At 37.8% G+C, this 22,407-nt stretch overlaps 1 protein-coding gene across 1 annotated transcript in view; it reads left to right on the top strand.

Moving 5' to 3' along the window:
• trpc5a (transient receptor potential cation channel, subfamily C, member 5a) overlaps window positions 1-20,075 on the top strand; it is a 94,041-nt gene extending 73,966 nt beyond the window's left edge. Inside the window, exons 6-11 of the mRNA XM_065254340.1 lie at window positions 2,977-3,299; window positions 7,735-7,930; window positions 10,316-10,525; window positions 17,222-17,263; window positions 17,478-17,567; window positions 17,736-20,075. Of these exons, the coding sequence (XP_065110412.1) occupies window positions 2,977-3,299; window positions 7,735-7,930; window positions 10,316-10,525; window positions 17,222-17,263; window positions 17,478-17,567; window positions 17,736-18,611 (1,737 nt within the window). The 3' untranslated portion in view covers window positions 18,612-20,075. The remainder of the gene's footprint in view (window positions 1-2,976; window positions 3,300-7,734; window positions 7,931-10,315; window positions 10,526-17,221; window positions 17,264-17,477; window positions 17,568-17,735) is intronic.
• The last annotated feature ends 2,332 nt before the right edge of the window (window positions 20,076-22,407 follow it).

The following is a 22,407-nucleotide window of genomic DNA, read 5'->3' as shown; positions in this document are numbered from 1 at the left end:
TTTTGCATACTGTACAATTTTAGTTCACTACTGCAAGTCATAATGTTGAATCAGCTCATTAAAATGTTAAAAGAAAGCTTGACTTTACAGTGTGATTAGAAAAGTGTAGATTTATAATGCTTCTCAATGCAATTTCAACATCTTTTGATAAATAACTGCAGACATGATTGCTAGAAATGAAAACAAAATGATGAAATACAGTCATTATATGCAGTCATAGTGCATGGCTAACTGCGTCAGGCAGATAGGCCAGTTCAGCACATTATATAATGACTGTCATTTTCATAATTTAATAATGAATTAGTTGCCTCCGCTATTAGCATCATTTCTATTTAACCCACAATTCACCAAACTTGCATTCAGTTATGAATCGTGTTATGACATTTTAGAATGCACGTGTTAAATTAACATTTATGCATTTGGCCAGTGCTTTTATATAAAGTTACTTAAAGGTGCATCCTTGGGGTTATGAGGCCCAAGGCGAGACCTTGAAAATGGGCCCCACTGGTTTAAATTTTTTTTATAGAAATGCAATTTGACAAGTGAAATTAAAACAGACAAAAATTAAAATGTATATATTTAAGTGTATAGAAGTTTTTATTAAAGGAATATTCCATTTTCTTAAATGAAAAATCCAGATAATTTACTCACCACCATGTCATCCAAAATGTTGATGTCTTTCTTTGCTCAGTCGAGAAGAAATTATGTTTTTTGAGGAAAACATTGCAGGATTTTTCTCATTTTAATGGACTTTAATGGACACCACCACTTAACACTTAACTCAACACTTAACAGTTTTTTTCAACGGAGTTTCAAAGGACTCTAAACGATCCCAAACGAGGCATAAGGGTCTTATCTAGCAAAACGATTGTCATTTTTGACAATAAAAATAACAAATATCCACTTTTAAAGCACAACTTCTCGTTTATATCCGGTCGTCATGAGCTAGCGTGACCCGACGCAATACGTCAAGAGGTCACAGAGGACGAACGCGAAACTCCGCCCCAGTGTTTACAAATGTGGTGAAAGAGGACCGTTCCTACGTTGTTGTATGTCAACTGATACTAATTAATGTCTTTGTGTCAGTTTATTGTTTAAAATGGTCCGCAAATGTGCGTTTTATATATGTAACACGTGACCTCCCTACGTCACTACGCATTTACGTTAGGTCGCGCTGGACCGGACCTAAACGAAAAGTTGTGCTTTAAAAGTGTATATTTGTTATTTTTCTTGTCAAAAATGACAATCGTTTTGCTAGATAAGACCCTTATGCCTCGTTTGGGATCGTTTATAGTCCTTTGAAACTCCGTTGAAAAAAACTGTTACGTGTTGAGTTAAGTGTTAATTGTTGGTGTCTATTAAAGTCCATTAAAATGAGAAAAATCATGCAATGTTTTCCTCAAAAAACATAATTTCATCTGGACTGAACAAAGAAAGACATCAACATTTTGGATGACATTGTAGTGAGTAAATTATCTGGATTTTTCTTTTAAGAAAATGGAATATTCCTTTAAGTGCAACATATTAAGCAATGTTGTCAGTGCAACAACTGTAGTGCAACAAAACTACAGTACTGTATAGCTATACAAACATCATGGATATTAATACAAAATAATTACTGTAGGGTATTACAGTATTCTGTATACTGTTTTTGAACCCCACTATAGTATATTTTTAGTATCTAAGAATTTTACTATACAGTTTACTGCAGTAAATTATATAGTATAATAGTATTTTTTCATGTGGGTTAATTAAAGGGTGATGGACATTTTTTTTTAAATTAGCATAGGCATTAAACAATGTAAAGCAGAAAATAGGCCTGCCTTTACCTAGTGATTGCCTTTCTTTCTCTGTTTTTCTCTTTTTCTCTTCAGCTCCTAAAAGGTATAGTTTTAATGCCATAGTTTGCCAAAGCCTAACTCCGCAAGCGCCATCGAGTCATTAACATTATGCAAATTTTCAAACAGTTGCTGTAAAATAAAAACACCTCAGGACTGAAAGCTCCAAATATCAAACACTTCCGGTAGTTCTTATTCACGTATTTATTGTAGTATTTAGTTAAAAAATACTATAACCATCTGGCGAGAAGTGGATATTGCATGCATTTTAAAGCAACACTTTTACAACAGAAAAAGTAGTTTCCTCTCACTTTCCTGCCTAAAAGCCTCATTATGCTGCTCATTATGCGGGTCTTTTTTCCTTAGGTGTCAATCACAGAGCTTTCACGCCTTCTCTCATATGGCTTTTCTCAGCAAAAAGTGTCTTAGTAATTCTAAATCAATGTATTGTTTTTTGTGAATGAATAGGCAGAATGATTTTCACATAATAATTTTTTTTTTAAGTTATAATTTTTGGCCAGTTTCGCCTTAAACAGTGAGGTTGGCAGAGGAAAGGCAAGTACAGGGAAGAGAGAGGGGTTTGGGATTGGCAAATAACCACAAGCCGTAATTGAACTCGTGTCGGGAAAAGTTCGAAAGCACCACATGTCGGAGCGCTGCCCACTTCACCATTCGCTCTGACATTTTACCATCATCTTAAGAAAAAAAAACTAGACTACCAGGTCCTGTTTTGAAAAGTCTTGTGAAAACATGTTTAGTATAAAATAATTGGCCTTTTACAAAAACCACGCATGTACATACATGTTGCTCATATATTATTGTAGCCCAGCTTGTGCTGAACACAATGTTGTGAGACTTTTGCCATTTTGTTTGTTTTTAGCAACTGAAAAAAGCACAGATGTCAGTGCTGGACAAAACTGCTCAAGGATGCAACATCAGCCAAGACCCCAGAGGGTTAAAGTGCATTCAAGCTGTATGTTTTTATCAGTATGTCAGTAATCGAAATGGTGACCTTTGTGTTGTTCATGCAGTGCATTCAAAAGATACAAGGTTTCGCTTTGGAATACCCCTTTCAGTTCTAACAATGATATTAAATGATAATAAGTGATCAGATGTTTCTAAATGTTTATCCCTGCAGTATAACAGCTCCCGTCCTCGAGAGGAATGGGAGATGTGGCATCCGACGCTAATTGCCGAAGCATTGTTCGCTATCGCCAACATCTTCAGCTCGCTGCGGCTCATCTCCCTCTTCACGGCCAACTCGCACCTGGGGCCGCTGCAGATCTCACTGGGCCGCATGTTGCTGGACATCCTCAAGTTTCTCTTCATCTACTGTCTGGTGCTGCTGGCTTTCGCTAACGGACTTAACCAGCTTTACTTTTACTACGAGACCAAGGCTTCAGATGAGCCTAACCACTGCAAAGGGATTCGCTGTGAGAAACAGAACAATGCCTTCTCTACGTGAGTTTTTCCTCTTTCCTCGTTCCTCTTTTTCTCTCTTCCATCCTTTAGTTTGTTTATATCTTCATTCATTTTTACAATCATTGTTGAAAGATAGCAAACAAAATGGTACAATTATTTAACTACTAAGTTACATGTGATTGTATTGGTGTTAAGCCTTCTTGTTGAAGCGTCCAACTACCATGCCAGACCAGAACCAGTTACACCCAGAACTTGTGACCATTTTAAAATCTTACCAGGTTATTCCAGAATGTTTGCCAAGTAAAAACGTATTTATCATCCCTGCATTGCAGCTGTAGCTCAATGATGATTGGGCAGAACTAATGCCGTTTTGAATATTCATCAGGACCTAATGCTTTTCCAATGATCTGTTGACACATCAATAACCCACAATCTTCCAACACAGCACAACAGGTGTAAAATCACCTCATGCATATTTATGAGAGGAATTCGTTGCAAAGGATATCCCTGCTTTGCTCTTCAGAGAAACCGTAGCCGCTCTGTGACACGTAAACCCCTAAAACAAAAATCCTCAGCATGCTGTTGAAACGTCTAGGGATATTCTTACATTCCCATCAACGTTACATTTCCATATGTCACGTCCCATATCAAATCCCTCAACCCATATCCCTTCACGAGAACAAGCTTTTCTGAACTTCCTGTGCTGATTTTCCAATGTGCAGTCATCCAGACGGCCCTTCGCAGATTAAGAGGCTTGACGTTCCACAGGGCCTGTGCCAATTCAAAGAGACAGAGAGGCAAAAGAGATTTCGTTGACAGGGATCCTACACACACCAGTGCAGAACGTCCAGAGTGATATTTTGTCCTTTCGGCTCGTAAGCCAAAATTACAAATGTCGTCCGCAGTGGCACAGGAACTGGACTTATTTGTGGACAGCTGTAGGCTGAAGTGGGCTGGCAGTTATGTCACTGTTTCTACGAGTCAGTGAGGTGCTCGAGGCAAACCTGTGTGCCTCTATTAGGGCTCCACAACAGGAGCTGTCACAGCAGGCCTGCGGTTAAGGTGCTTTCCAAGCATTATTTGTTATTCGCTGATTGTACAGGTGACATTGAATATGCCAAAATACAGTATAGCATGGACTCAGCCTTCAAAATCTGCCCCAGGTGTTAAGAATGGAGACTGTTACTTAAAGGTGCATTGTGTAACTTTTAGAAGGATCTTTTGACAGGAATGCAATGTAATATACATAACTATATTATTAGTGGTGTATAAAGACCTTACCAAATGAACTGTATTGTTTTTATTACCTTAGTATGAGCCGTTTTTATCTACATACACCGCGGGTCCCCTTACATGGAAGTCGCCATTTCGCACCGCTATGTTAGTACAGTAGCCCTACATGGACAAACTGCTCTATAGGGCGCTCTTTGTCACTACGTTGTCTCAGACGATGACATGTTTGTCCTGTGGCAGTTTCTGTAGTTTCACTATGCGTTTCACCACTTAAAATCTACACAGTGTATTTATAAGTATTGCATGCAAAAGGGGCGGTTCACATTTCGCATCTAAAACCGTGTGGAAAATGCTTGTCACATGATGGTTCTTGTCACATGATGTGCAGTGCGCTTGCGGCATTCTGAAAAGTTGAAATGTTTTTAACTCGATGCGGTGCACCTGGAAAAACGAGCGCATCGCTTCTGTTATGAGAACATTTGAAATAACTTGAAAAGACGCGATATGTGAACCGCCCCTAATGCATTCATCTATGCACATTCTCAGTAGAGTTTTGCTTATTTAAACTGAAGGGGCCTTAAGGGGGACATTTTAATTTTTTAGGGTCACTTGACTGAATGTTTCTCTTGACCGTGAAAATCTTCTAATCTGATGCTGTTAATGCAACCATAACATTGGTTATGTATTGTTTCATTACAAAACCAAAAGGGTGATTCTTACGAAATCCAGATTTAGAAGGTGTCCAGCATCAGAATTTTTAAAAAGCCATTAAAGCCAATTTTTTTTGCACATATAAGATTAAGGTCTGAACTTACTATTACCATTATTTTTAGAGGATTTAAAAAATATTTCCTATAGAAATATTTACATTTTTTAGATTATCATTTTCAAAAATTATCATTACCGCAACATGATATTACATTAAATATATGCATTTACAAACTCATGTTTCGGTAATGAGAACTAAAAAGATGTCTAGGTGCTATGACAAACAAAATTTTAACTTTTATCTGGAGAGAAAAAATAAGAACTGCTTACCTGGTAGCCATCTTGTGTGTCACAGTCAATTATGTCACTTCCAACATTTTTTTTTGTTGTTTGAAAATGTTAGTTTCTTGAGGGCTTAAACAATGATTGAAAATTGTTGCGGAGAATGAGAAAATTGGTCTTGGACACATTTATATTCCTTATTATTGTCTCTACATTTACCAATGATCACCAAATACCACATGTCTCTTTACTGTAAATGTTTATAGTATAACATGAACTGAAGCTTTTTAATTTTTTTTGATTTTTTTAATTATAAATATTTCCATGTCAAAGAACCCAAACCCAGTCATGGACACGTTGCGGTAATGAAAATTTTCCCCCTTTAATGTGGAAAATACAACAAAATTGGTTTGTATGATGTCATTTGAAATAATGTGCAAAAGAGATGTTTGTAACTGTATGCTTCTTATTTTGATAGCATTTACTTTTTTTATCAAAATGTTTCATGACACCTCATGAATCTAATGACCCAAAATTGTTGTAATTTTTTTTAAATGAATTATTTTATCAAACAATGTATTCTAGTCAAAGGATGACTACATTGAAAATGCTCAAATGTAATATATTTTTGCGTTGTTAAGAAGTTTCTTTAGTTACATTTTTGTTATTATAATATATAACATTTATTATTAATGACATTTTAAACGATGTATTTAGTTCACAATCCTCTTGCACACTAAACGAAAACTTGAAAACTATACCATGCACATACTCCCTCAATAAAAAGTTGTCACTGTGACGATACCTTTTAAAAAGGTCCAAATATTTACCATTTTGGTAAAGATGGTACCAGTATGTACCGCTAAGGTACTAACAATGTTTACCTTAGAGTTACCAATATGCACCTTCTAGGTCCAAAAGTGCATGTTTTAAAAAGGTACTGCCCCAGTGACAACATTTGTATCTTCTTATGCCTTTTTTCTAAGAGTGTAGTTTGTTTATTTTTCTTTGGTCATGGGTTATCGTGCCCAGAGCACAAAGTGCCTTAGGCTTTACAAAAGAAAAAAGACGAATGACGCCCCTGCACGTGCTATTGGGAATTAAAGTCGCTGAGATGTTACAAATCTGTGACAAACAGAAAATAAAACAGTTTTTCGCCCACCTGGATCCCCAAGCATGGCACATTTCTTTGTCAGCTTTCTCACAATAGTAAGGCCGCATGTTTCTTGTGTGTTCCTCCCAAAGCTTCCAGATACCATAAGCTTAGCTTGTACACATTCCTGCGTCCTTTCTGTCCTTTTTTTCTTGTTTTCAGGAAACCAGGTTGTATTTATCTCTGCCAAGACTTTGATGAAAGCTGACGCCGTTGAATATTTAATGCAATGAAAATAAAAAAAAATCACATTTCCTTTCACCCGAAGGGTGCACGTAGACACAAACGGTGAATCTTAGAGGCAGACCAGATGTCGCAGCTTTCGATAGCTTGTAGTGAGGTTATTTACACAGTTGTATCAGGCTGTTTGTGTGTGTGCAAAGGTTAATATCAATTTGTGAGATTCATTAATCATTAAATAATTTTTTTGGAGTGAGAACAATAAACTCAAAGTTTTTAAATAGAACCGCGATAGAATAAATATAAAAGTGCAGAAACATAGTTCATTTCCTGATTCAAGTCACAAGTTGATTTATCGTCTGTCTGTTCTTCTTGTTTTGTTGTTCCATTTCCTTTGTGTTATTTCTAGTATAGATGGCAAATGTAATAGTTTTGATGTTTTCATTTATAAATCATCAACTTTTTCAAATCTACCTGCCATCTTTTTTTAAGAGAACACATGAATACTTAATGTGCCAAAAAGTAATAAAACGTTTGGGGTTGATAATAATATTGAATTGTTACAGTGTTCCAAAACAATAACTTCAAAATCTAATTTTTATTGAAAATGATCACTTCTTTTTCTCAGGCAAGATAGAAAAAGTCATTATTTGCAAATCTTGTTTTGCAAAGAAATTTAGTGCTTTATAATTGCCTCAGGTCTGCCCTACACATAATATCTCATATTCACTGCATTTCACAAGATTTTAGTTTTTTTTTTCTAAATTGATCCATTTTTCATTCTTTGATTATAAACTGTTTACCCCTGGAGCTTTGTGATCTCTGGCCCATTCCAAAATTCATCTGGGATATTGTCCCGATACTTTTATTTTTAGATCATTCAGAACTGTGTCTCATTTTAGTCTGTCTGCTTTTCAGGTTATTTGAGACACTGCAGTCCCTGTTTTGGTCGATATTCGGCCTCCTGAATCTGTACGTGACCAACGTCAAGGCTCGGCACGAGTTCACTGAGTTTGTTGGCGCCACTATGTTCGGCACCTACAACGTCATCTCGCTGGTGGTTCTGCTTAACATGCTCATCGCTATGATGAACAACTCCTACCAGCTCATCGCCGTAAGTACTGCATTACTTCTGTAACCTGTGGCTAGAAACATGCTCTGCCAGTATGTTATTGGTTCCATGGTACTGTTTATCCCAGTACTGTTTTGCTTTAAAAGTTTTGATAGTACAGCACTCAGTTTACTGGTTTTGCTATTACAGTGCTGCTTCACTTGTTTTGCCAGTACATTATTGGTTAACTGGTTTTGCTAATACTGCACTGGTTAACTGGTTTTGCAGATACATCACTGCTGTACTGGTTTTCCCAATACTGCACTGGTTAATTGGTTTTGCAGATACATCACTGCTTTACTGGTTTTGCTATAGTAAAGTACTGGTTAACTGGTTTTACAGATACATCTCTGCTTTACTGTTTTTGCCAGTACATTACTTGTGTGCTGGTTTTGCTAGTACTGCAGTGGTTTAGGTTTTGCCAGTATAGCCATGTTTTACTGTTTTTGCCAGTACATTACTGGTTTACTGGTTTTACTAGTACTGCAATGGTTTCTTGGTTTTGCAAGTACAGCGTTGCTTTACTAGTTCTGCCAGTACAGTACCAGTTTACTGGTTTTGCCATTATAGTGCTGTTTCACTGTTTTTGCCACTTCAGTAATGGTTTACTGGTTTTGCCAGTATAGTGCTGTTTTACTGTTTTGCCACTACAGTACTGGTTTTGCAAGTACTGCACTGGTTTCCTCGTTTGCAAGTACAGTGCTGGTTTACTTTTTTGTCAGAACAGTACTGGTTTACTGTTTTAAAAATACTGCGGTAGTTTACAGGTTTTGCCAATACAGCTCTGCTTTACTGGTTTTGCCAGAACAGCATTGCTTTACTGGTTTTGCAAGTACAGCGCTGCTTTAGTAGTTTTGCCAGTACAGTACTGGTTTTGCTAGTACTGTAGTGGTTTTAGGGTGGCCATTCGTGCCAGTTCCGCCGGACACGTCCCGAACATATTTTCGGGTTCGTTCTCCGGAAGTTGCGTTGCTCGACCGCATACGTCATCGAGGTTTTCACATTTCAGTTAAAATACATTAGAAAATTAAGATTTTTTCTTTTAAGACATACAATCATTGTAGTTTAATTCTTACCTTGAAATGTAACGGTTGTTTTTTTAAAAAAGAACTCAAAATATTAAACCTTGATGACGTATGCGGTCAACCAACGCGACTTCTGGAGAACGAACCCGAAAACATGTTCGGGACGTGTCCGGCGGAACTGGCACGAATGGCCACCCTAAGTGGTTTGCTGTTTTTGCAAGTACAGCTCTGCTTTACTCTTTTTGCCAGTACAGTACTGGTTTTGCCACACAGTACTGGTTTACTGTTTTTGCTAGTACTGCACTGGTTTCCTCGTTTGCAAGTACAGTTCTGGTTTATTGTTTATGTCAGAACAGTACTGGTTTACTGGTTTTGCCAATACTGCAGTATTTTACTGTTTTTGCAAGTACAATACTGCTTTAGTAGTTTTGCCAGTACAGTAATGGTTTTGCCAGTACTGGTTTACTGGTTTTGCTAGTACTGTAGTAATTTTCTGGTTTTGCAAGTACAGCTCTGCTTTACTAGTTTTGCCAGTATAGTACTGGTTTTGCCACTACAGTACTGGTTTACTGTTTTTTCTAGTACTGCACTGGTTTCCTCGTTTGCAAGTACAGTTCTGGTTTATTGTTTATGTCAAAACAGTACTGGTTTACTGGTTTTGCCAATACTTCAGTATTTTACTGTTTTTGCAAGTACAATGCTGCTTAAGTAGTTTTTCCAGTACAGCAATGTTTTTTCCAGTACTGGTTTATTGTTGGTTTTGCAAGTACAGCTCTGCTTTACTAGTTTTGCCAGTACAGTACTGGTTTACTGGTTTTGCCGATATTGCAGTGGTTTAAGTTTTGCCAGTATATTGCTGTTTTACTGTTTTTTTTGCCACTACAGTACTTGTTTACTGGTTTTGCTAGTATTGCATTGGTTTCCTCGTTTGCAAGTACAGTGCTGGTTTACTGTTTTTGTAGGAAACTGTACTGGTTTACTGTTTTTGCCAATACTGCAGTAGTTTACAGGCTTTGCCAGTACAGCTCTGCTTTACTGTTTTTGCAAGTACAACGCTGCTTGAGTAGTTTTGCCAGTACAGTACTGGTTTACTGGTTTTGCTAGTACTTTAGTGGTTTGCTGGTTTTGCCGGTACTGCAGTGGTTTAGGTTTTGCCATTATAGCTCTGTTTTACCGTGTTTGCCACTATAGTTCTGGACTGGTTTCCTGGTTTGCCCGGAACAGCACTGCTTTACTAGTTTTGCCAATACTAGTAAATATTTAACATTCAGCATGTTTAAGCTATACTGGTCAATCACACTTGAGATAATTTATGACTTATTTACCACTTTATCATTCACTTACCACATAATATTTTTTTCAGGACCACGCTGATATTGAGTGGAAGTTTGCTCGGACCAAGCTGTGGATGAGTTATTTTGATGAGGGCGGGACACTTCCCCCTCCCTTCAACGTCATCCCCAGTCCCAAGTCATGTTGGTACCTGTGTCGATGGGTGCACAAGCGTCTCTGCGGGTCAGAGGCTGCTCTGCCCGAAGACCCCCACAAACCAGAGAACCTGAAGGAGTTCACGGTAAGGAAAAATCCTGAATCTATTCGAACTTTATTGCTGCCATTCCATCAATGTGTGTGTGTTTTAAATGACACTTTAATAACAATCTAGCTTGCTTTTTTAAAACGTTATCCATAACGACAACTAACAGCACTGTCACACACATATACTGTAGGGCTGGGCGATACTGACCAAATTTCATGTCTTTGTATTTTTGGGTTGCATATACAATAAATATCTCTGTATTTTCTGCAAAGTTACATGTATTTTACATGCAAGTCAAAGCCCCATGTGAGATGTCTCAATCAACAGTATAGGATAAAAAAATACAATTCAAAGATGGGTTTTCCTCACTGTTTGACAATATACAGCTCCACAAAATGTGAGCTTAGAAAGCTTACGTCTGACCTCAGTGTACATATCTGGCAGGGCTTCTGTTGAAAAAAGAAATCATATCAGACCATACCCATATAGACGGAATTGTTTCATCCCATATCCCGCTGGGAAAAAATACCGATACCAAAACTCGACATATCGCCCAGCCCTAATATACTTTACCACACAGAATGCTTAAAAAGCTGGTGTTCATTTAAGATGTTCACAAAACATCTTAAGGCTAGAAGTAGCACCTAACTTGCTGATTTAGGAGAAACTCTTAAAAATAAAGGTTGTGTCAGTCCTAATTTTAGGACTCCTGAATTTTTGCTGTAAGCGTTTTCATGCTAAAACTAGCTTCTTAATCTACTACAAGTTAGGGGTAGTGGAGAGGACTCCTAAGTCACTAAGACCAAATCTCAAACAATACTAAAATGGCTGTTGCCTTGTTTTCATGTATACGTTGACCAAGAAGTAACAGCTGTTCTAGTATCCAGTTTGGTTTTCTTTTATGTTTGCATGTCTTTTACTATCATCTATGATTATTCTAGTCTGTTCATTAAAAGTCTTTGATACTTGTCTCAATATGCTTACTTTAGTATTAAAATTTTATTATTATTCTTATCATTCATTACAACGAGGTCAACCATTCTCTTAGCTTTAAATTTCTACCTATTCCTTAGTAAAAGTTGGTCTCTTGGGCTTTCTCAATAGGTTTAAGAAGGAAACTCTTATTGCTATTTAGGGGAGCTCATAGTTGTAAGATAAAATATGGCCCTGATTTACATTTTTATTGTTTTTTGAGCTACTGTGATGTTGACTCATGGCGGGATACAGTAATTGTATTTAGACTTGCATCAACATGCAATGCGTTCAGATAAAATATGTACATAATAACCGTTGACATGAACAAAGCTAACGGCTTAAAAATCTTGCATGACTTTCAAAACAACATAATTTCAGTCAAGACCACCATACTTAATTTAACTCACTCGACTTATATGAAAATATTTGTGACCCTGGACCACAAAACCTTTCGCATGGGTATATTTGTAGCAAAAGCTAAAAATACAATGTATGGGTCAGAATTATAGATTTTTCTTTTATGTCAAAAATCATTAGATCATGTTTCATGAAGATATTTTGAACATTTCCTAACATAAATATATCAACCTTATTTGGACAACTTTAAAGGCGATTTTCTCAATATTTTAAATATTTTGCACCCTCAGATATCAGATTTACAAATAGTTGTACTAATATTGTGACAAATATTGTCCTATCCTAACAAACCATACATCAATGAAAAGCTTATGTAAATAAATCGCGATTAATCGCATACAGAATAAAAGTTTGTGTTTGCATAATATATTTGTGTGTGTGTGTTGTGTGTAATTATTAGGTATATATAAAAACATACTTACTATATATATATATATATATGTGTGTTTCTTAAATACATACATGCATGTGTGTGTTTATATATACAAAATAATTACACAGTGCACAGAAATATATTTACATTTACATTTACATTTAGTCATTTAGCAGACGCTTTTGTCCAAAGCGACTTACAAGTGAGGTAAACAATAGAAGCAATTATGGCAACATAAGACAGCAATACATAAGTGCACTGGAAATAGTCTCATCAAGTCCAACACAATATACATAGCCAAGGGTATGTTAGTAGTTTTTTTTTTTTTTTTTTTTTTTTAGATAAAGAGGAAGGTAGATAGAGAAAGAGATAAAGAGAAGGGTAACTAAATAAAGATAGTAAATCTGTAATTTAGGAAGTTAGGTAATGGTGGAAGAGATGGGTTTTTAGCCGAGTTTTAAAGACAGCTACAGTGTCAGCTGATCGTGTCACGACCGGCAGATCATTCCACAGTTGTGGGACAGTTCCTGAGAAGGTACGCGTTAGTGTTTTCTTTTTTTCTTATTTTGAAAAACAATTTTTTATTTTGTATGCAAATAACCGGGATTAATCTTTTGACAGCCCTAATTTAAATCTGAATTTTTAACAAATTTACCCTTATGAGGTTTTGTGGTCCAGGGTCACATTTATTTCTGTTGGCTCACATTGTAAGTGCATTCCTAATAATAAGCTGCTATTGACCATAGTTTACACACCTGATATTATTTTAAAATAGTAAAGAGAGTGTTTTGCTAACAGGGAGGTGCAGAATTTTGAGGAATCTTGCAAATATTAAAAAAAAAATTGATGGTTGTATTTACTGTAAATGAGGTCACAATGAAAGGAATTGCAGTGTTGCAAAACGAAAAAAATGTCACCTTGTTTGGACCATCTATAGCCACTGACCTACAAAATCCCTGGACTGAAAATAAATGAATGAAAGTAAATTATCCCAAGAGTGTTTATCCTAAGCAGAACATTGACAGTGCAATAAAAAGTAGAAAATAAAGCTACACGATTCTTTCATCACAAACCAAACTTTGTATGTTCCTGTAGCTCAGTCAATTGGAAAAGCTTCACGTTAGCAGTGCAAAGGCCTTGGTTTCAATTTCCCGTGAAAACACATACTAATAAAATGTACACATTAAATGCACTGTAAGTTGCTTTTTATAAAAGCATCCGCCAAATGCCCAAATGTAATGTTATGTAAATTTCAGACAGCGTACTGCAATTTGTGCATTTGATTTAACACATTAAACAGCAGTGTGAGCAAAACATTAACACCGTTTGTCAGCACTAAAAGCTAAATTGATGTTTAATTTACAATTAGACAGAGCTGTTTTACAAACTGCATGCATATTAAACTGTTGTTTTACATAGTTTTAGATTAACAAGTTCAAAACCTTACACCACAAGATGCGGCTTAATCCTACTATGGTGAAAGCTTGGCGCTTGAATAATTTGGTTATGTAACAGAGACGGTTTCCAGCGATGTCAGCCAGAACTTATTAATATTCATGAGATGAATCTTTGCGACTCGATGACATCACACACATTCAAAACGTGTTCCAGTCATAGTAAATTGAATTTCAATTGAATCAGTGGAGTGGAAATTCGTATGAATTAATAAAACTTCTACGAAGGAAGATTTCTTTTTGTTTTTCCTTTGATGATGTAATGAGGCGTAAGATGGCCGGAGTTTGTGTAGAGTTCAACCTCCTCCTGTGTTTCCATGTAAGTCCCCTGAAACAGCCAGGTCTGCTTGTCGCCTTTGTTTCATTTACAACCTCGCTTGTTCGCCCCATGCGTTTATTACAAATTCATCTCTCAGCACGGCCTTTAGTAGCCTGCATCGATACAGGTGTACTTGTCTCTCTCTCTCTCTCTCTCTCTCTCTCTCTCTCTCTCTCTCTCTCTCTCTCTCTCTCTCTTTCTCACACAAATTCATCTCTCAGCACGGCCCTTAATAGCATACATCAATACTGATGTACATCTCTTTCTCTCTCTCTCTTTCTCTCTCAAATTATGTCTGCATACAATATTGCTAAAGCATTATACATAAAACAAGAAACATACAATAACACAATAGTAACAAATCTCTCTCTCTCTTCACTCAGCACTCTCCCACATGTTTTCAGGCAGTGCTATCAAACCTTAATCGTTATATAAACCTGCCTACATGTCGAGCTGAGTAAAGAGCAGTTATACTGTAATATCTGATAAAACTACTAAACATTAAAGGGACATTCCACTTTTTTAAAAAATATTCTAATTTTCCAGCTCCCCTAGAGATAAACATTTGATTCTTACCGTTTTCGAATCCATTCAGCCGATCTTAGGGTCTGGCGCTACCCCTTTTAGTTTAGCTTAGCATAATCCATTGAATCTGATTACGACCATTAGCATTGCGCTTAAAAATAACCAAAAAGTTTAGATCTTTTTCTATTTAAAACTTGACTCTTCTGTAGTTACATCGTGTACTAAGTCCGACGGAAAATTAAAAGTTGAGATTTTCTAGGCAGATATGGCTAGGAACTATACTCTCATTCTGGCGTAAAAATCAAGTACTTTGCTGCCGTAACATGGCAGCAGCAGGCGTAGTGATATTACGCACCGCACGAAAATAGTCCCCTTGGTTACTTTCAATAGCAGGGCACTATTTTTGGGCATTGCGTAATATCATTGCACCTGCTGCCGCCATGTTACATCAGCAACTTGATTATTACGCCAGAATGCGAGTCTAGTTCCCAACCATATCTGCCTAGAAAATCACAACTTTTAATTTTCCGTCGGCCTTAGTACACAATGTAACTACAGAAGAGTCAAGTTTTAAACAGGAAAAATATTGAAACTCTTTGGTTATTTTTTAGTGCGATGATCAAGATGTATTTTCTTGATGAGCAAGATGTCCTAAGAAAATAATACTAGGTTTTAGACAAAAAATATACAATTTAAGTAAATTCGTGCTTAAAACAAGCAAAATTATCTGCCAATGGGGTGAGAAAATTTTACTTGAATTAAGTGTTTAAAGGAACAGTATGTAGGATTGTGGCCAAAACTGGTATTGCAATCACAAAACGTGTGGCTAAAACTGGTACTGCAATCACACAGCTGGTGGCCAATATACCAAACGACAACATAAACATCAGTTGAGGGCTGCAACTCCACTTTTTAAATGACAATATCCTGGCCGGACCGCTGTTGTGAGTGATATAAGTATTTGAAATGAAGATGTTTTCTTAATGTCTAGTGACATTTCAGGGCCATTTAATGATTAATTGATATAAATTTCTTACATACTGTTCCTTTAAGAAAAAAGAAATCTTATTTCACAATTTTTTTTCTCACCCCATTGGCAGTTAATTTTGCTTGTTTTAAGGACAATTTCACTTAAATTGTATATTATTTGTCTTAAAACTAGACTTATTGTCTTAGGTCATTTTGCTCATCAAGAAAAAGCATCTTAATTTAAAATATTTTAGATATTTCTACTGAAAACAAGACAAAAATACTAAGTAAGAAAGTCATTTTTTGCAGTGTAATGGAAATTAAATGGATTGTTAAAGGGATAGTTCACCCCAAAATAATAATTTTATCATATAACATTTAGCCTTGTGTCTTTCTAAACCACCAAGTGGTTTGATTGTCTTTAAAACACATTTTTAAATATTTTTGATGAAAACCAGGAGGCTTCTGTCTATCCCATTGATTTCAGTTAGTTCACAATTCTTTTCCCCACAAAAAATTGACATTGCCAAAAAGGTCCATGTTCCATCAGTTGTTTAATAATAATATTATAAAGCAACTAGAACACTTTTGTGTGCAAAGAAAACAAAACAAACGATTTTATTAAATAGTTTCACAATTCTTTTTCCCATAAAAGATTGAAAGAAAAGATCCATTTTCCATCAGTAGTTCCTTCCTTCCTTTTATTTCTTTACACCATTCCAGCATCTACTACTTTATTCATGGCGTGAACCAGTTAATCCATACACAAGTTGGGCGAGGGACAATTTTGCCTAACTTGCATGTTTTTGGCCTGTGGGAGGAAACTGGAGTTCCCGGAGTAAGCCCACACTGACACAGGGAGAAAATGCAAACTCCACACAGAAAGGCCACCTGCACTAGCCGGGGCTCAAACCGAGGACCTTCTTGCTGTGAGGCAACAGTGCTCCCACTGAGCCACTGTGCCACCCCATCAGTAGTTCAATAATAATATTATGAAGTGACGAGAACACTTTTGTGCGCAAAGAAAACAAAATGAACAACTTGTTCTCCTCCTTGGTTGTTCAATGCATGTTTACGAGCAGACTTCGCCGCATGCTGCTGCTGCTGACGTAGACACATAACAGACACAGAATACGCTGGCAAGTAATTTGCACATTTATACGGGCTGTTTAAGTATTGTTTACAATGTTTGCATAATGGCTTAAATAAAAAAGCACAAAAAAAAAAAAAACATTGGCAACTACATCAGCAGGTGACATCAGCAGCAGGTAACATCAGCAGCAGGTGACATCAGCAGCATGCGCCGTAGTCTGCTTGTGAGCATGCACTGAATGACTTGAAGGAGAACAAATTGTTTAATAAAATTGTTTGTTTTGGGGGGTTTTGTGCACAATAGTTTTCTTGTCGCTTCATAATATAATAAACTACTGATGGACCTTTTTGGCGATGTATTTTATTCTTTTATTTGGAAAAGAATTGTGAAATTAATGAAGTCAATATTACAGTCACAAGCCTCCCGGGTTTTCATCAAAAATATCTTAAAATGTGTTGTGAAGACAATCGGAGCACTTTGTGGTTTAGAACGACAGGGTTATTATCATTTTGGAGTGAAGTATCCCTTAAACAAACAAATAAATGGAGCCGTTATGAGATCGATTACTCTGCATAAACAGTGTGAATATATCTCTTTCTCCTTTTAGGAAAAGCACGCCGACAGACTGATCCAGAATCAGCATTATCAGGTATGCCAGCGGTCTGCGATTACACACGTCTGCGAGTATACAAACAATGTGCATGTAATTGCATTACGCTGATGCGCCCCTGGCTTTGTTTTCCTACTCTTTATTTTCATTGCACCATCATACCAAACATGCAGCTGTACATTACCAGATTAACACGATTAGGAGATGCTGTTTCATATCACTGATTACCTCCTTATTTCCTTCACCCTACCAGGAAGTCATCCGTAGTCTGGTGAAGAGGTACGTGGCATCCATGATTCGCAGCGCTAAGACGAAAGAAGGCCTGACGGAGGAGAATTTTAAGGTAATTTTGGATTTAGCCAACCTTGACGTGCCAAACAATTACACAAAGTATGCATTTATGACCAAAACGTATTCAATTCTGGCCAACATCATTACAAAAATTAAGTATGCACAAACGTACGGTACAGTTCATCCTGCGAAACTTTATTACTATACATCTTTATTGTAGGAGTTAAAACAGGACATCTCCAGTTTCCGCTATGAAGTTTTAGACCTTCTCGGCAACCGGAAGCCGCCCCGCAGGAACTACTCCTCCAGCAGCGAGGCCACGTTAAGAGACGAGGCGAGCGATGACGGCGAAGCGTCGAGCAACAACTTGCACCACAGCGACGGCGGCAGCATCGGAGCCAAGGGCGTGTCTTTTAAGACTATCACGCCTTCGGATCCGGCTTATGGGGTCTCCGCCCTCTTTCGCTCCATCTCCGGGGTAGAGGTTGCAGCATCGTCAACGTACAGGGAGGTTAAACCAAAGATCAACGGATTGAGGAAGAACCCATCGCCCTCCTCTTCCCTGTCCTCGGTGGCTCCAGCGAGACCTGCACTTTCACGGACTTGGAGGCGTTTTTCGCGCTTCTCCAGTTCCAAGAAGAACTCTTTCAGACGGCTCGGCCTGCTGTTCTCGCGCATGGGCAGTCACCTTCCCCAGCCTGCAGGTGTTACGGCGGCAACCTACACTATCTCAGATGGATTGCTTCACCCGCCCGGGGCTTGGCAGGACTTAGGCTTCACCAGAGGTGATGGTCCCGTCACCCGCAGCGAGACCAACCTTAATCGGGTGGATGCGGCCACTTTAAACGAGGGCGACAGTGTTGCCACGGCAACAAATGGACAGAGAGTTAACGGGAGGGATGTTTTGCTGACATTAGGACCTCTGTCCTCCCCCACCTCCCTCCACTGTGCTTCCAGTTTTTCAGCTTCCAGTTCCCGACTCTTGGACTCGAGCGAGGACGTGTTCCAGGGTTTGGTCGGGCCTTGTGACGTACTAAGGCAAGACTCCTCCCACTGGGTAACGGAACAGGACGATTCGGTGACCACGCAGCTATAGTATCGCTACTATGTACTGTACAGCACTTTGATAATAACAATAATCAGTGACGATATCAATAACGATTACCAACCGACCGGTTCCTTTGTTTTATCGCATTTAGTTTGCTGCTGCAATATTTGTATTTTCTCTCTAAGATTTAACCAAATCAAAAGCTATTTATAAGGCAGAAGGGATGAGCAAATGAAACGATGGACGACAGATAGATTTAGAAGGAACCAAAACATGTCACAACCAGCAGAACAGACGAAACATTTCATTAGAAATGTTCTGTAAACCGCAGGCCAGGTACACAAATATTTGGACAAGTAATATAGTCGAGACATTTATTTACTGTTTTCATTACCTATTAGTGCTGCTCTCTCTCTCTTTCTCTCTCTCTCTCTCTCTCTCTCTCTCTCCTCTCTCTCTCTCTCTCTCTCTCATTTTGTCATGCTGTGTTCAAACTCAAAGCCAGCATGTTTTTTTCAGACAGAATTGTAAAAAGATGCAAATAGATGCTGGTGATGTCATGCAGTGTCAAAATGACAATAATTTAAAGTCAACATGAAATCAAAATCGCCCCATTCTAGGTCTCATGAGCGCACGTTTTTCCAAAGAGGATTGTAATAACTTGCTCCGCCTCTGAAGTGACTTCATCATTTTGGTGAACGTTAATCTAAAAACTTCTCAAATTGAAAGCTGGTTGTCTTAAATGTAATAAAATTTACAGCAATAATAGCAAATAGTAAGCTTAAGTGATAAAGCATTGCATTCTTAATGCGAAGATCTCCGGTTTGACCCATAGACTGTAAAACATACGGACGTTGTGTTTGTGACATCACCCATTGGTTTGTGAAGAGCTTTTTTGAAGCCAATAGTAGGCGGTGCCTGTCGTCGCCATCTTTGCCGCGCGTCACTGCACATTACTTTCAGATAACTAAAAATGGATAAAAAGACAGGATGTGGGTGAAGCTGAGGTGGCTGGTTGCTGAAAACACACCCGCCTATCTCGACTCTAGTGATAGCAGTGGCAGTTCACCTGTCACTCACGTGGCCACGCCCTTAATTATGCAGAACTTTAAGGCTTAATATCACTTAAACAGATGAGTTACAAAAATATTCACCCCCCTCACAGTTGTCATGAAGGGCAAAATTAGCTATACAGACCAAAAACAATTTTTTTTATCAGGCTGTAAACATATTATTTTCTACTGTAAAGTTGGCCATTTTAACATGGAGGTCTATGGGAATTGCCCCTCGGTTCCAATCATGTATGCAAAAAGGTGACGGCGAGATGCATGAAATGTATGTCGATCATTGGAATACATTGAGATGCCTGCATGTACAGTACTTTACCTTTAACATTAATACTTTTAATGATCCAAGCATTTCCAAATGGATTAGATCAAGGCCCTGTGTTTCTTAAAGGGATAGTTCGGCCAAAAATAATATTAAACCCATGATTTACTCACCCCCAAGCTGTCCGAGATGCATAGGTCCATCATTTCAGACGGACACATTTTCACTTATTTTAGAAAATGTTTTAGATCTTTCAGTTAATCATATGTAAAGTTACAGGGTTCACGTCCTTCAAGTCCAAAATATTTGCATCCATTCTTTACAAAAGAAATCCAAGCGGTTCCACGATGATAAACAAAGGCCTTCTGAGGGTAATCGTGTGGTATTGTTGTAGAAATATCCAAATGTAAAACTTTATAAACAAAAATAACTAGCTTCCGGTAACGCCGCCATCTTAGTTGTGTCTGCATTCAAGGTGAGTGTGCACGCAGTTTACGGAGGCTACTCTGCTGCTGCTCAGTACCCCCGCCCTCCGAATTTGGCATACGTCACTAAGAAAAGTGCGTACACTACGCTAATACTCTCTCCTGAATACAGAGGAGCCTAAAGGGGGTCGCACACGGCAGCTCAGCGCCGCGCCATTCTAAAAAAAATCGAACACATTGTTTTCTATGAGTGTACGCACACCGCCGCCGACAGGTGGCACCTGTCCACAGCACCCAGCTACGACTCAGAAAGTTGCTCAAATCCCTGTCGCGCCACAGAGCGCCACTCACATAGTTTAACATTACATGACATCATATTTGTCCCAAATCATTAACGATTAACATATATTTAGCATTTTGAAGTAGATGCTATCTGACTAAGCTCGCGCTATTTAATGTGCACTTCCAGTTCCACGACCCCTAAGAGTTGTCCTAGCGGCGACTCGACGCAGTGTGCGCTGAGCTGCGCGTCCGGTGTGTGACTCCCTTTAGATGGCGGCCTTACCAGAAGCTAGTTATTTTTGTTTATAAAGTTTTACATTTGGATATTTCTACAACAACATCGCGCGGATTACCCTCAGGAGGCCTTTGTTTATCCTCGTGGAGTCGTTTGGATTTTTTTTTTTTGAAGGATGGATGCACATTTTTGGACTTTGAAGGACATGGACCACGTAACTTTACCTTTGATTAACTGAAAGATCTAAAACATTTTCTTAAATAACTGAAAATGTGTTCGTCTAAAAAATGATGGACATATGCAACTCGAACAGCTTGGGGGTGAGTAAATCATGGGTTTAATATCATTTTTGCCCAAACTATCTACATTACAGAAAGAAGTTTCATGTTGACTTTAAACATAGATTTGCTGATTTGTTTTATTTATCATTTACTGTTCCAAATGCATCATCAATGTGCACTGAAATGTCAATTCATAGCCATGTGTTTCATTCAGATAAAGTTCACAATGGACCATGTACGGGGCAAGAAACATCTGATATGATGTTTATACACCGGTGATAAAATGTGCTATTTTCCGCTGTACTTTTTGAAGTAAGTAATCGGTGAGATGAAGGTGTCGCTCACCTGGTGTACCCATAAGATCTTTCACTTTAGTGCTATCATAGTCTGGCATTACTCCTGTTATGCACCCGGAGGGCTGAAGTTATGCTAGAATCTAACATGACTGAAATCTTATTTTTGTATTTTGAATAGCATGTATAAATGATTTAATTTCAAGACTGTTTTAGTCTAGACAGACTTTATTTATACAGTATACTAATATAATGTTTTTGAATTTTTGTTTTGTTTGGCTGCTTACTTTTTACTGTGTGTGAATATCAATTAGTACGTTATAATAATCAGGTACAGGGGAAATGTCCAGGGACATGCATCGAATACGAAATCCCCCTATTGTGCGATGATGAATGCTGATGAAACATGTACGGTGCCTCGCGAAAGCATTTTGACATATAACCAACTCTTTCATGTTATCGCAGTAAATTTTGGAAATGGCTTTTCATTTTTCTAAAGACTGAAATGGCTTGAATTTGGCATTGATTCATGTTTTCATTAATTGAATTTAAAATGATTTGTTAATAAAATGAAAATGTGAATGTGAATTAATATAGACCCGTAATTCACAGGCTGCAACAGGTTGCTTCTTCAAAAGAATAAATACTTTGTGTTACGAATATTATATAACATACTGTAGAGGAATGTTACATTAGTTACAGTTGCAGTGCCTTGAAATAAAAAATCACAAAGCACAAAAATTCAGTGTAGGACTGTGTAATTCAGTCAAATGAAAGATTTGGTTGCAGGTCTGAGTACTTTCGTCAAGGCGCTGTAAATGCTTGTGTAAACACTTGAATGAAATACACGCTCATCTTGTATGATTCTTACATCGGTTTGTACTTTTCCTTGGAAATGTGTGAACATATGAATAAGATTAAAACGTAGTTCTGACAGCCAGAAGCTAAACTCAAGGGAATGCCGAATATGCAGATTCAATAAAGCAGAATAACCGTAGT

This window comes from Paramisgurnus dabryanus, chromosome 4 (genome assembly GCF_030506205.2).
Source record: "Paramisgurnus dabryanus chromosome 4, PD_genome_1.1, whole genome shotgun sequence".
NCBI classification, from domain to species: Eukaryota; Metazoa; Chordata; class Actinopteri; order Cypriniformes; family Cobitidae; genus Paramisgurnus; species Paramisgurnus dabryanus.
Note: the sequence above shows the minus strand (reverse complement) of the source record. Positions and strands in the feature narration are given on the sequence as shown.